Here is a 14856-nt window from a genome sequence, read left to right as displayed (position 1 = left end):
AGTCTAGTGGCCAGACAGTAAGCCTCAGGAAGGCTGGGACCTGGTGGGTCTTAGTCCCCCTGTTTCCAAGTATCTGGTGCAGAGTCCAAGCTCACTGTGGACAGAGTGAATGTCCCCACTAGCCCAGGGCTTGGAGTGGGGCAAGGTTATTGGTGATATGACTTCCTCTCCCTTCCTGCCCTGGCTAGGCCCTGGAGCGACTGATTCACCCCCAGCTCTGTGAGCTGTGCATAGAGGCGCTGGAGCGGCACGTCATCCAGGCTGTCAACACCAGCCCCGAGCGGGGAGGCGAGGAGGCCCTGCATGCCTTCCTGCTCGTGCACTCCAAGCTGCTGGCATTCTACTCTAGGTGAGCTCAAGGTCCGGCGTGTGGTGGCTAAAGGCTCCCTGGCCTCACTCCCCTATTGCCTCTGCCTGAAAAGCACCACCTGCCCAGTGAAGAATCACCTCCTCCATGAAGCCTGAAACCTTCCCAGATTTGATTCTCCAACCTTTTTCAGCTCACTCATTTCTCTGTATCATTCCTTCCTGGAACACTGTCTTAGAGTCTCAATCTAGAACTTCGTTTTATGTTGTTCTTGGTCCCTGGTGCTTTCCCAGTGCTGAATCATTTTCTTTTCTTTGTTCTATACAACCAAGTTTTATTTTGAAATTTGACGAGTTAATTAATTGTATTTGTGCCTTGCCCATCTCCAGAAGTACATTGCTCCTTCAGGGCAGGGGCCAGGCTCCACACTCCTTTAACCTGCCTGCCCCGTCTCCTGCTGGGCATGTGCTGATGGGTGGCCATGCTCCTGTGTCTGCAGCCACAGTGCCAGCTCCCTGCGCCCGGCCGACCTGCTTGCCCTCATCCTCCTGGTTCAGGACCTCTACCCCAGCGAGAGCACAGCAGAGGACGACATTCAGGTCTCAGGGCAGCTTTCTGGGCAGAGGGAGGCCATTAGGGAGGTAGTTCAGAAAACCTGCCTGGAGATGGTGAGCAGGCTCCCCCTGGGGACTCCATGTTTTCTAAGTCACAATTCTGGGTGTGTGGTTGGGCGTGACTTCTTTCCCACTGCTTTCAGATGTAACGGGAATTCTGGAGTGCACATGGTCCAGTGGGTTAAAAGTGCGGATTTTTCAAGTCAGCCATGGTTCGAAACCCAGCTTCAACACCTGGCTGTGTGAGCTGAGCCTGTACTTGCACCCCTAGAGCCTCAATGCCCTTATCTGTGCAATGGGAATAACAAAGCATCTACCTCTCAGGGGTATTTGGAGGGACAAAAGGGGTGGTTCCCACAGAGCCCGGCACTGCCTGGGGCATAGTGAATGCTTAGTGAGTGTCAGCCACCACCATCGCTGTTGACCCTTTCACCAGGGGTAGTGGTGGGTTGGATACCATTGTGTTGGAATTTCTCGAATTTCCACAGAACAGACCGCCTAGAATCGAATCCCTGGGAAGTCTGAGGACCACACACCCAGGACTGTACCTGGAACGGGTGGAGGGGTGGAGGGGTGGAGGCTTCTCTGTGAAGCGCTGGGAGGCAGAAGGGGTGGAGGGAGCCAGGTCAGATAGCTAACCAGCCTCTCCCCTGCCCTGCACAGCCTTCCCCGCGGAGGGCCCGGAGCAGCCAGAACATCCCCGTGCAGCAGGCCTGGAGCCCTCACTCCACGGGCCCAACTGGGGGGAGCTCTGCAGAGACGGTGTGTGCTGTGCACTTCGTGGAGTCAGGGGCAGGAGGGGATCGGCCTCTGCAGGCGACCAGGCCTTTCCTATCCCTCCTGGGAGAGCAGGGACAGGGTTGAGCCAGCTGGGAGAGCCTCTCAACCTGAGCCACCTTCTCCATTCCAGGAGACAGACAGCTTCTCCCTCCCTGAGGAGTACTTCACACCAGCTCCTTCCCCTGGCGATCAGAGCTCAGGTGAGGCCCGGAGGAAAGCAGGAGGAAACAATAGCTAGCTGCGTGCGACAGGCAGCCCAGGACATCTGTCTTAGGCTTCAGTGGACCCCCGTGCCTCCTAAGGCTTGAGTGCAGGTACCCGTGTTCCTAGAGCACAGGACACTGTCTGCGGCTCCCCATCTTCCCTGCCAGCTCCAGCCTGAACTCAAGGACTGTTAAGACCACTCCACTGATCCCTAAAGCTGTTGATGACAAGTTGATTCATTTAAAACTTCTGTACATGCATTCTCAGACTCATCTTTTTTGTAATTAAAATTAAAAATTAAGTTAAATTTAGTAATAATCATCTAATTTCTATACATTCTAAAATATATTCAGCATCTGTAGTTTATACTTTGTTTCTCCAAAGTATGTGGGTAAACAATAAAAAAAAAACTATAAATATTCAAAATGGTTGAGGTGTGGTGGCTCACGCCTGTAATCCCAGCACTTTGGGAGGCCGAGGCGGGTAGATCACCTGAGGTCAGGAGTTCGAGACTAGCCTGGCCAACATGGCGAAACCCCATGTCTACTAAAAATACAAAAATTAGCCAGGTCTGGTGGCAGGCGCCTGTAATCGCAGCTACTCGGGAGGCTGAGGCAGGAGAATCGCTTGAACCCGGGAGGTGGAGGTTGCAGTGAGCCGAGATCATGCCACTGCACTCCAGCCTGGGCGACAGAGCAAGACTCTGTCTCAAAAAAAAACAAACAAAAACAAAACTACAAATATTCAAAATGTTAACAAAAAATGGACAACCTTGCTTAGAGAAGTAGATAAACCAAAATCCAGACTGTTGTGGTCACTATGAATAAACATTACATTTATTTCTGAAGTTCTTAGGTAAAAAAAAAAAAAAAAAAAAAAAAAAGTGTCCTGTGGTCCCTCCACATCATCTGATGGAAGAAAGAAGGCCAGGGTTTCAGGAGGAGAAACCTATTGGGGACTAGGATTTGAAAGGAATTTATTATGTGGCTGCTTTTAACCCAACCCTGGCACATTGGAATCACCAGGCAGCTTCAGCCAGCCCAATTAAGTTACAGTCTGTGGGCCTGGGACCCAGGTGTGAATACTTCTAGGAAATTTTCCCAGGTGAGTTCAGTGTGCCTCAGGTGCAAACCACTGCTGTGCACAGATTTAGGTTACAGCATGCTTTGCCCCCTGGCTGCATATTGAACTCACCTGGGGATCTTTAACAATTATTGAAGCTGAGCCTGTACCCAGAGATGCTGACTCAGTTGGTCTGAGCTATGCCCTGGGCGTCAGGATTTTGTAAAAGTCCCCAAATGATTTTCATGTGTAGCCGAGGTTGACAACCACTGGGTTAGATGCTTTTAACTTTAGGTCTGGCTAGAAGCCTAGGACCCCCTGAGACTGTGTGCGAACTCATTGATGCCTGTGCATTCCTGGGGTGAGGGTTCCTAGCTCTCTTCAGATTCCCTGAGCTCTTGATGAGCCTGAGACCTGTTGAGAAGCAGAGTTCTGGGTAATCTCCGAAGTTCCTCTTACCACTCCCTTCCTCATTCATCACCATCTTCCTCCCAGTCCCTCTCTCTTGATAGTGGTTTTTTATGCCTTAGAACTGTAAAAAATAATGCTGTTCCACCATGCAGAGAACTCACAACTTACAAATGGTTTGGGTTGCACTCATCCATTTGTAAATCAGGTGTTTAAGATGTAGGAACACACTTCCCCCAAAGAAACATGATTATAAATGAGGGTTGTTTGCAATGAAATATAAGAGGTAACAGTATTATTACAGACACATAATATTTCAGATATGTGGTGGGTTCAGTAGGTTTTTGTGCATTATATTAGGAAGGAAATCCACCTCAATTCCCAGCACACAGCAGGTGCTCAGTAAGAGCTTGCTGGTTGAATAAATGAATGGGCAAACGTGGACTGTGTGTGCTGACTCCTGAGGGGCGGGTTGAGGCCTGAAGGAATACAGGGGACAGAACAAGGAGGGGATTGGGGGCAAGGGAGGGGGGAGGAAGATGCCCCTCTACGCCCTGACCACCATTACCAAACATGTCCTCAGGAGCTTGATTCTCAGCAGCTGGCTCTGGGGGCGGCTTCTCTGCCCGGCCCAGGCCGCCTTAGCCCTGGTACTGCAGAGTTCACCTTGTGCCTGCCAACTTAGGATGAAGGGGTGTTGCCCCAGCCACATTAGCACCCCTGCATGGAGCTGGCGGCCAAGGGCTGAGGTTGTGGGGGGTACCTGGGCCCCCTACCCCATGCTGTTGAGCCATTGCTTACATCTCATGGTACTTACATCGTTATGTTATTACCTGTGGCCTGCAGGTAGCACCATCTGGCTGGAGGGGGGCACCCCCCCCAGGGATGCCCTTCAGGTGAGTTTCTCCCATGCCTGCCTGGGCGCCAGCTGATCTGAGATGCCGCAGTGAGTATTGGGGGCTCTGAGGGTTTCGCCTCCAGGGTGTCTCTACCCATGCCAGCCCTCCTCCTGCCCACCCCAGGGCTGGTCAGTGCAGGTGCCTGTCCTGGTGCCAGAGCTCAGCCCAGAGGCAGGGTCCAGGAATGGGCTGTGAGGGGTGGCGAACTTGCCCCTCCCCTCCCCCAGGTGCTGTCCCTCAGCTCCATTGTTCTTGGGAGTGAAAGTCCAATAGAATTTTTTATTTTTTTTAAGTGAGCATGTATATTGTAGAAAAATCAGGAAATACAAAAGTAAACTATAAAAAAGGGAATAAAAATTACTCTTAATTCCGTCCTCAAAATGAGATTAACATCTTGGGGTGTTTCCTTCTAGTCTTTTTTTCCTATGACTTTACACACACACACACACACACACACACACACACACACAACTACATATGTACACATGTGTATTTTAAAAATCAGATTTGGATACTAACGTGTTTCATTATACTTTTTTATTTAAACATTTTTCTGTTTCCTAAGCACTCCCACAGTGTGGTTTGTAATGATTGGGAGTCCATCACATGCATATGTTATTTATCTAGCAAATCCTCAGGAAAATCGCGTCACTGTGTCCAGTGTTTGCTGTTACGTATGACACTGAAGAGGAATTTTTGTGGCATCTCTCATGATTTCCTTAATTCTATAATTTTTTGCACTAAAGGCTTTCTTGCTTAGATCCCTCTGTAAGGCTGGAGCCTTGCCCATTTGGTCACTTTATGCCTCAGTTTCCCCAATTTAAGTGGCTGTTGGGATGTTCTGAGGGTGATTGAAATGATACAATGTTGAACGTTAGATACCTCCATCTGTTGCAAATGTGGGGAGGGAACCTCTCCCCGTCCACTCCCCATCCACGAGTGTTTCCCTGCCTTCTCGGTCCTCTGTGCCACCACCCAGCCCCTCTGCCCCTGCCCACTGCCCTGCTTGGCACCCGGGCCAGACTCTGGGCAGAAAGGCCCAGGAGCAGCTGAGGGAGAGGGGCAACAGCGAAACTGGAGCTGCGAGGGCAGGTTCAGCAGAGTGCAGGAATTTAAAAACTGGAGTTTCTTGGAGCTAAAAACGATTATTTCTTGTGGTTCACAGATAGGGCCGCAATGGGTGGGTCCAACTTAGGGATCCCACCTCTCACTGCAGCTCTTCTTCCTCTGTAGATAGCAGAGGACACCCTCGAAACACTGGTTCCCCACTGCCCTGTGCCTTCCGGCCCCAGAAGGATCTTCCTGGATGCCAACGTGAAGGAAAGCTACTGCCCCCTAGTGCCCCACACCATGTACTGCCTGCCCCTGTGGCAGGGCATCAACCTGGTGCTCCTGACCAGGGTAGGAGAGCCCCTCACCCTGCCCTGATGATGCTTAGGGCTGGCACGTCTTCCCCAGAGGCAGCCCCGTTCACCCACCTCTCGGCCCTTACCCTCAGAGCCCCAGCGCGCCCCTGGCCCTGGTTCTGTCCCAGCTGATGGATGGCTTCTCCATGCTGGAGAAGAAGCTGAAGGAAGGGCCGGAGCCCGGGGCCTCCCTGCGCTCCCAGCCCCTCGTGGGAGACCTGCGCCAGAGGATGGACAAGTTTGTCAAGAATCGAGGGGCACAGGAGATTCAGGTAAGACCCAAGTTCCAGTCCTCCCCACCTGGGGAAGAGGCAGGGCTGGCAGCAGGGTGCATCCGGTCCACAGCAGCTGAGGGGCCAGCGGGCCTGGGTTCCTGTCTGGGCTCCACCTCCCCCGGGCCTACGATCCTTGTTTTCCCTATTATGAAATGATATTGAAAACTTAGCTGCTTTTTGGTTTTCAGAATCTTTTTATGTGTGTTTGGCAGAATACGAATTATAATTCCCCTTTTTTAGGTGTGGAAACTAAGGCTTAGACAAGTTTTAACTTGGCCAAGATTATGCGGCTCATGAGCAGTGGAGCCAGAGCCCGGATGCCGTGAGCAAGTGCAGTCGGGATCCGCCCGTCACGGGCTTCCTCTCTGCAGCGGGGCTGTGTCCCCGGGCTCGCAGGGCAACACGGGGATGTGCAGGTCACGGCTCCACCCCACCCGCAGTGAGCTTAGGGCCCAGGTGGGGAGCTGAGACCAGGAGACAGGTGAGAATGTGCAGGCAGTAGAAACAGTCCATCACCCCGTGCTCTGACAAAGCCCAGATCAGGGCCTGGACGGCAGTGGGGCAGGTGGGGCTTGACTCTGGATTTAAGCAGTGGCAGCGCCTGGTGTTTGAGGAGCTGGGACCCATTGTGGCTGGAGTGCCTGTCAGTCTGAAGGCTGCAGGATTGGCTGGAGGAGGCAGAGCAAGCAGCTGATGCCCCAGACCCAGGCTCCTCTTCACGGAGGCAGAGGCAGTGCCACATCCCGCAGTGCCTCAGGGTGTCCTAAGGAGCACTTTCACTAGAACGCCAAGTTCTTCTGCTTTATAGAGATCCCATGAGGCCGCCCCCTGCATGGCTACCCCATGCCCACCCCATGCCCTCCCAGCTCCTGCAGCAGCACCTCCTCCGCACACCCCAGCCGCTGCCCTATGTGTGCCCCCCACCCCGAGGGGCTGGCCTGGTTGCTGTGACGGTGCTACTATGCGTGCCTGTGCCCGTCAGACAGCGAGCCCCTGGAAACTGCCCTTTAAATAAACGCTGCTGAGTGACTAGAACATGGCACACTGAAGTCTGCAGGGGGCTGGTGGGGCCTGCCAGGGTAGCCTGCATTGGCCAGACGGGCAGATTTGTCTGGGAGCCCTGTGCCCTCTCAGAGCCTGATCTGGGAAGGACTTTGGCCTGGACCTCACTGGAAATATGGTCAGGATGCGAACCTGCCCCCTGTCTTCCTTCCAGAGCACCTGGCTGGAGTTTAAGGCCAAGGCTTTCTCCAAAAGTGAGCCCGGATCCTCCTGGGAGTGAGTGGTGGGCCTCAGGACAAGGGGTGGGTCGTGTGCCCAGGGGACTGTTCCCTGGGAGGCCACATCTCCTCCACCACTGCACTTCATTTATCAGCAAAATAATTTCAAGAAAGGAGATTTCTTCCCACATACGTGGACCACCACGTGGAGAAGCTGGGAAGCTCCTTCCTATTGCCTGATCAGCTGTGGCTGCCCCCTTAGGTCTTTCCATCTGTCTGTCCTGGGTGCAGGAGCAGGGTGGTCCACCTGGGAGTGAGGGGCTCCCCAGCTTGGTCTGTCCTGGGTACAAGAGCGGGGTGGTCCACAAGGGGGAAAGGGGCTCCCCAGGTCTGTCTGTCCTGGGTTCAGGAACAAGGTGGTCCACACAGGGCGAGGGCCTCCCCTAGGTCCCTTCTGCTGTAATGCCCTCGTCTCTCATGCTCAGGCTGCTCCAGGCATGTGGGAAGCTGAAGCGGCAGCTCTGCGCCATCTACCGGCTGAACTTTCTGACCACAGCCCCCAGCAGGGGAGGCCCACACCTGCCCCAGCACCTGCAGGACCAAGTGCAGAGGCTCATGCAGTAAGTGCAGTGCGGCCCCCTGGATGGCCAGGGCAGGGTCTGGGGCCCGTACTTCCTTCACGCAGCCTGAGCTTGCCTCGGCAGGGAGAAGCTGACAGACTGGAAGGACTTCTTGCTGGTGAAGAGCAGGAGGAACATCACCATGGTGTCATATCCTGACACCGGGGCCCCAGCCAGCCCAACAAGCCTCTTGGGTCTGCTGCCTCCACACCTGCTCCCTGGAGGGACTATGGGCCCCAGGGAAGGGGAATATATGTTCCACCCTATCAGCTGCTCACCAGCTCTCTGAAGGAAAATAATGGGACATAGTGGCCCATGTGCCTTGTCTATAGGAATACTTCAAGCTGAAATTTCAGGAATTCCTCCTGTCCCAAAGTTAATTCACAAAAGCCATAAAGACCCTTTATGTCAGTGTTGCCCAGCTGGCAAAATGGTAGTAGGTATTCCACGAGGGGTGGGGACGGGGTGGGTTCCTGTGGTCTAGTTTGGTTGAAAGGGCCATTGTCCTTCTTAGATCATGACAGTGCACAGTGGCATGTAAAAGCTCTAGAAGGCCTACAGTAAATGTTTATCCCTGTTTCAGAAGCCATTCCTAAGACTATTTGACCCTTTTATTATGGAACACTAATTTTATCGAATACTGATTTTCCATGAAAATTCATGTAAAGCAGCTTTTCCCATATCATCTCTGAAATGTCCAGCCCCCAGTCTCCTGAGGCAGGTCCTCAGTGGGCAGGTGAAAGGATGCCAGAGGGCCTCTTTAGCCACCAGCTGCTGCCCTTCCATGGATGTCTCTTCCCCTCCCAAATGGGAGCCTTCCAAACTCTCATGATGAAGTGTAAGGGTTTAGCAAGATCACAGTGAGGTGCATAGGTTGGGCAGTCAGCTAGGCTCACTCATGAACCAAGTGGCTGTGCTCACACTCCAGCCTCACGTGTGTCTGACTTAAATTCATCCCTCATGAAAATGATGCATACCATGTTCCTGTAGGGCCAGAACTGCCCTTGTCAAATGTGCAAGTGTTGAGGATCTTACAGCTTTTCAAGGCCTGGGGAGCTGGGAGGTAGTGGGGGATCTGAGGAAGCAAGGATACAGGGGGCTTGGCTGAAATGGAAGCTGCTGGAAAGAGGCAGTCCTGGCCCTCCTGCCACCATGACTGGGCACAGCTAGAAGCCCAGGACAGAGGCAGGCCGTCCCTAGCTCCTGGCTTGTAAGCACCTTAACTCAGACCTTCACCTACCTAGAAGACTTCCCAGGCCTGGTGCACTTCATCTATGTGGACCGCACCACTGGGCAGATGGTGGCGCCTTCCCTCAACTGCAGTGAAAAGACCTCGTCGGAGTTGGGCAAGGGGCCGCTGGCTGCCTTTGTCAAAACTAAGGTAACCATTTGGACCCAGGGCGGGGATGGGTGGGCCTCAGCCAATATTGGGTAGCCCTTCCTGGTGTGATCCACATGCCTGGGGCTAGCAGAGTGCGCTGGGCAGCAGGCCCGAGGAGGCAATGGCCAGTGCCGGCATAAATAAATGCTCGACAAGTATTTGTTGAATGAGCTAGAATGGAAAGAACGGCAAGGTCCATCAGTTGGGCATCAGAATTTGAAACAAGGTGATTTCTGTTAAGGAAGCATTCCCTGGAAATTCTTTTATTCTCCTTATTTAACTGACTGTTTTTCATGACAAAGTTGTATTTTTGATAGGGGGAGGACCCCTGCCACTCTCCAAAAAAACTATACGTGTGTGTGTGTGTGTGTGTGTGTGTGTGTGTGTGTGTTCTTTTCTTTCTTTGTTTTGGTGGGGGAGGCAAGTAAAGTGTATTCTAATGTTTAAAACAAGATGGGAAGATGGGTGATGGAGGCATGTGTTGGAAGCCCAGCCCCGTCTCCCACCAGTTATGTGGCTTTGGGCAGTACTTAGCCCAAGGGTCAGTTTCCTCATCTGTAGAAGGAAATAATAGTGCTGTTTACATCACAGAGTTATGAAGAGTACATGACAGGATACGTATCAAATATTTAGCATAGCACGTAGCACAAAATACAGATACAGTTCATTCAGTACTTACTGGTGGCATCATCATCACCATCTTCATCCTTGCCCCTCATTCTGGAGACAGTTGGGGTTATCTTGGTACGTTTCTTTCTGTTGGTTTTCTGTGCAGTTTGTTGTAGTTGAGATCACTCTGTATGTGCAACTTTGCTACCATGTTTTCATTTCACATTATATCAGATGCTTTTCCTCATGCCATTAACTCTTTATAGACATGATTTTTAGCAGCTCCATAATAGTCCATCATGTGAATGTAACATAATTTATTGAACCATTTCCCTGATGTTTAGACATACAGATTATTTCTAGGCTTTTGCTGTTATAAATAATTCTGCAGTATACACCTTGCATACATCTGGGTCCCCATCTCTGATTATGTCCCCAATATGGATTCCTAGAAATGGAATTATTAAGTCAGATGGGAGGAATGTTTTTAAGATTATTGATGGATGTTGTCAAATTACTTTCCTGAAAAGTACAGTCAATCCATGGCAGATTTAATGAGTAATCGCACGGCGATGCAGTTTGGAGCAGATCGCCTGTTCCTCCCGTTAAGGGTAGAGGAGAGGGCTCCTCGAGTCTCTTCCCAGCCCTGAGAGGTGGCAGAGAGCCCACTGTCCCTGCTGCCTTCCCTGGGGCACTTCACCGGCAGCACTGGTGACAGTCCCTGCGTCAGGCAGGAGGACATTCCCAGGGGAGCTAAGGCACGTGGTTTCTCAGGCCCTGTGTTTCCATCTGACCCCTTGGTGAACTCTGATTTGGACTTCCCCCCTGGCTCAGGACATCCTACAGGGTCACTCACCTGTGCCATCAGTTCCCAGCTTGAAGGGTACTAGGTGAGTGGGCGACCCCAGGCAGAGGAGGGGATTCAGGAGACCACACCTTGTTCTCCTGTGTTCATTAATGATGTCCCTGGCTATTCTCTGGCCCGAATGATCATTTCACTAATTTATTTTTTTTTAATATTATTATTTTTTGAGACAGGGTCTCACTTTGTCACCCAGGCTAGAGTGCAGTGGCACAAGCACAGCTCACTGCAGCCTCGACTTTCTGGGCTCAAGCGATCCTCTCATCTCAGCCCCCCAAATAGCTGGGACTACAGGTGTGTGCTACCACACCCGGCTAATTATTTTGTATATTTTGTAGAGATGGGGTTTTGCTATGTTGCCCAGGATGGTCTCGAACTCCTGAGCTCAAGCAATCCACCTACCTCAGCCTCCCAAAGTGCTAGGATTACAGGCATAAGCCACCACACTAGCCCAGTTCACTAATTTATGGCATATGTGTATAGTAAAGTTACACAAAGCTTTTTTACATATATTTTGCCCCCACGCTAACTGGAGGGTAGTCCATCCATCCAATAATGATTTATTGTTGAGCCTCCTGCTCTGAGCCAAGGCAGTGCCCAGGTACTAGGAGAGGCCCCTGGCACTCACGGAGCTTCTCGGCTGTGCGCTTTCCTTCCTTCGGAGGTGAGAGTTGCCCAGGCAGACCAAGGCTGGGAGAGTGGTAATGCTTGCTGTCTTTTCCCCAGGTCTGGTCTCTGATCCAGCTGGCGCGCAGATACCTGCAGAAGGGCTACACCACGCTGCTGTTCCAGGAGGGGGATTTCTACTGCTCCTACTTCCTGTGGTTCGAGAATGACATGGTAGGTGAGGCCGAGTCCCTGGGCCAGGACAGGCCGCACACACTTCCCGCTCTGTAACTCTTGGATTCCTTTCTTCTGAATTGTTGTCTGTCTGTCTCATCTTCTCTTCTTGTTGCTGGTAAGCCCAGCAGGTTGGGAGCCAGAGTTCAGAGGTCACATTTTCACATGGGCGTTTAACTGCTTTGTGATCCCTCTGCCCAGCTCTCTGGCAAACTCTTGCCATTGTCCACGTGGCATCCAGGCACACATGTGAGCAGATAGGCACATGCCCCACTGTGAGAAATGCGACTCAGACCACACACTTTGTCGCTAGTGCTTCCATGTCGCCAGCGTCACGTGCCAAGTGTGGCACATGGTCATCCCTGTGGCATAGGCCCCTGAACTCAAGAGCATAGGCCCCTGCTTGAAGCAGTGAGCCAGGCTGCCCGAGGAGACACTGGTGGTGTGGTGCACTGCTTCTTCTGGGCCTCACTGTTACTGCAGAGTAGGGTCCAGTGAGGGGAACTTACTATCATTGTGTCCCCATCCATACAACGGGGTCAGGGATCCCTGCCCCAGCCACTGCACAGGGCTGTGAGGGGTGCAGTGGCTGGGGCTCCTCTCCTCGTGTCTCTCCCTCCTCTCTGTCTTTTCCCTTTCTTCGCTTTCCTCCTGTTTCTCTTTTATTTGCATCTCGCTTGTCACCATAAGTGGTTGTTCCAGCTCTCAGGAGTGGTTGTTCCAGCTCTCAGGAGTGTTCCTCCTCCCTCGCAGCCCTTGGTCTCTGGGTCCCTGCACTACTGTGCCTTCCCCTGCACCCACCCTGCACTCTCTTTGTTCACTGAGGGTGACAGCCATCCCTTTCCATAGGGCAGGGCGGTTACTGGGGCTCTCCACCACTGTTCTCTCAGTTACCCCCTCACAGCCCTGTAAAGTGGCTGGGGCAGGGATTCCTGACCCCGTTGTACGGATGGAGACACAATGATCCGGAGATCAGACGCCATGGCCAGGGCCACCGAGGCTGTAAGTGAGGAAGCCGGAGCCCAAGCTCTGCTCCCCCGGCCTGCAGGCTCCCAGCTTTCCTCTGTGCCCTCAGAAGTGCCCAGGACGTGTGTACAACAGAAGTGCTTGAAAATTCCTGTGACCTTTACCTTCACTTCTAGGGAGGGACAGGATTCTGTGTGCTTGGGTGGCCCCATGGGGTGATAAAGTGAGGCAGAGCTGTGGGCTGGAGAGGCCAGGTTTGAATGCCAGCCACACAGCCCAGCCGGTGCCGTGGGGGCAGCCCTGCACACTATGGAGTCCACTCCCCCTGCAGGGCAGGCCACGGTGCCCACGCAAGCATCAGCTAAGCGCCATGTTCATGCCTGGCACACAGGGCACGTCCAGCAGATCTTAATTCCCTTCCCCACCTTATCCCACCCTGGGAATTCCCAATTCTTTCAGAGCAGAGGCTTGGGCCTTTTGTGAATGCTCTGCTCTTCAAGACCTGTATGACAGCCCTGCAGGGTGCCCTCCTGAGCGTGTGTTTGTGGCCTGTACAGGTCCAGGTATTGATGGTAATGAGAGCTACCCTGCTGGCCCTTGAAGCTTTGTATACTTTTTTTCTAATGTTCATAAGGTGACTGTTGTTATTCTGACTTCAAAGATGAAAAAACAAGGTCCAGGCATTTTCCCAAGCACCCAGCACACATGACAGAGCCAAGCCAGGCCACAAGCCCGGTGCGTCTGACTCAGGCCCTTGCACTCCCCCCACACCCACTGCCTCCCTGTCCTCCCTCCTCAGGGGTACAAACTCCAGATGATCGAGGTGCCCGTCCTCTCCGACGACTCAGTGCCTATCGGCATGCTGGGAGGAGACTACTACAGGTGACGCTGCATTGGGAGCCACTGGGGACAGATGCCCCCATTTGGGTGATAAGTGCTCGCCTCTGCCGGGAGCAGCTTCTGCTTCAGCAGTGCCCTACCTCAGACCCAGAAATCCACGCTGGGAACACCTTCCCAGCTGGCCCTGTGTGCAGCGAGGGAGGACAGGTGTGGAGGGTACATCTGTGTTCCTACCACCTTCCTGCTGGCATGGTCTTGGCAGCACGGGGAACGTCTGTGCCCGGCCCAGAACATCCCCGCTGCTACCTCGTAGCCAGGATGCCACTGTTAGGTCAGTGAGGAACCGGAGCGGGTGTCAAGGCCCACATGCAGGGGCCTAGTGAGATGACCGAGGGCATGGGCATTTGCTTGCGAGGGCCCAGAGAGGCCTCTGGCGCTGGAGGAGTGCCACAGCCTCACTCCTGAATCCCATCCTCCCCTTCCTCCCCAGGAAGCTCCTGCGCTACTACAGCAAGAACCGCCCAACCGAGGCTGTCAGGTGCTACGAGCTGCTGGCCCTGCACCTGTCTGTCATCCCCACTGACCTGCTGGTGCAGCAGGCCGGCCAGCTGGCCCGGCGCCTCTGGGAGGCCTCCCGTATCCCCCTGCTCTAGGCCAAGGTGGCCGCAGTCTGCCTTTGCATCCTGTCCTCCAGCCACCTTTGCTTGCCACTGTTCCCCATGACGAGAGCCTCCTGTCTGCAGTGGCCATCCTGAGGATGGGGCAGAGTGCCCAGGGTGGCCCCAGGGTTTCTAAAACCCCACCTAGACCACCCTCCATGTCAGGTACTGAGCAAGGCCCCAGATCCTTCTCTCTGGAGGAAGAGGGAAGCCCAGGGGTCCTGTTTGTAAAACAACAGTGGCAGCAGCTCCTCTTCCAGAGCTGCCTCTGCCTTTATCCTGGGAGATGGGGAGGAAGCCCCATCTCTGCTATTCCCTGCGTGGAGGAAGCCCACCCAGCAAGCTCTCTCCTACCCCAGGTAAAAGGTGCTCCTTTGCCTGGGTTTGAATTCCAGTGCTGCCACTTCCTCTCTGCACCTCCTGGCAAGTTTCTTCTATTCCCCACATTTAAAGCGATGGCACCTCCCTCCCAGGGTGGTGTGAGGATTACCCAATGTGGTAGGTGCTCAATAAATGTTGGTCATTGTTATCACTGAAGCCCAACATGCTAGTGCTTCTAGACCCTTCTGTCAGTGCTGATAAGCCCTTGCTAAGTCCCAGCCCCTTCATGCTTGGCTGGCATCTGCCCTAGGGCTGGGGTTCTCAAGCCCCTGGCCCTGGCCCAGAGATTTGGATTCCCCTGGCGGCCGTGGAGCCCAGGCTTTGATGTCTTTCAAAGCTTCTGTGGTGCGCCCTGGATTGAGAACCACCACCCGAGGGGTACAGCCCCTCTCTTCCAACCGAGAAGTTCCTGTCCCAGAATGGACCCAGGGACAAGAGACCCTGAGAGCCCTGGGACTGGGAGTGTCTGCTCCTCTGAGGCCAGGAGGCCGGTGCTGGGCCAGAGAGGACGGCGTGGCGAAAG

General features: G+C 53.4%; 1 protein-coding gene across 20 annotated transcripts in view; it reads left to right on the top strand.

Moving 5' to 3' along the window:
- Window positions 1-14495, top strand: part of HPS1 (HPS1 biogenesis of lysosomal organelles complex 3 subunit 1) — a 29992-nt gene extending 15497 nt beyond the window's left edge. For 5 of the 20 annotated variants that reach the window (XM_055093261.2, XM_055093260.2, XM_055093263.2 and 2 more), the window contains exons 7-20: window positions 189-349; window positions 807-906; window positions 1585-1683; window positions 1832-1901; window positions 4222-4271; window positions 5508-5675; window positions 5773-5952; window positions 7172-7233; window positions 7661-7795; window positions 7880-7940; window positions 9024-9176; window positions 11374-11487; window positions 13253-13335; window positions 13784-14495. In XM_055093261.2, coding sequence (XP_054949236.1) covers window positions 189-349; window positions 807-906; window positions 1585-1683; window positions 1832-1901; window positions 4222-4271; window positions 5508-5675; window positions 5773-5952; window positions 7172-7233; window positions 7661-7795; window positions 7880-7940; window positions 9024-9176; window positions 11374-11487; window positions 13253-13335; window positions 13784-13946 — 1599 coding nt within the window. In that variant the 3' untranslated portion in view covers window positions 13947-14495. Of the gene's footprint in view, window positions 1-188; window positions 350-806; window positions 907-1584; window positions 1684-1831; window positions 2332-4221; window positions 4272-5507; window positions 5676-5772; window positions 5953-7171; window positions 7234-7660; window positions 7796-7879; window positions 7946-9023; window positions 9177-11373; window positions 11488-13252; window positions 13336-13783 lie in introns of those variants that run through there. The other 15 variants (XM_055093266.2, XM_055093265.2, XM_055093267.2 and 12 more) reach the window with 5 other exon arrangements.
- The last annotated feature ends 361 nt before the right edge of the window (window positions 14496-14856 follow it).

Source organism: Pan paniscus, chromosome 8, assembly GCF_029289425.2.
Source record: "Pan paniscus chromosome 8, NHGRI_mPanPan1-v2.0_pri, whole genome shotgun sequence".
NCBI classification, from domain to species: Eukaryota; Metazoa; Chordata; class Mammalia; order Primates; family Hominidae; genus Pan; species Pan paniscus.
The sequence above is the reverse complement of the archived record's forward strand: the minus strand, read 5'-3'. Positions and strand labels throughout refer to the sequence as shown.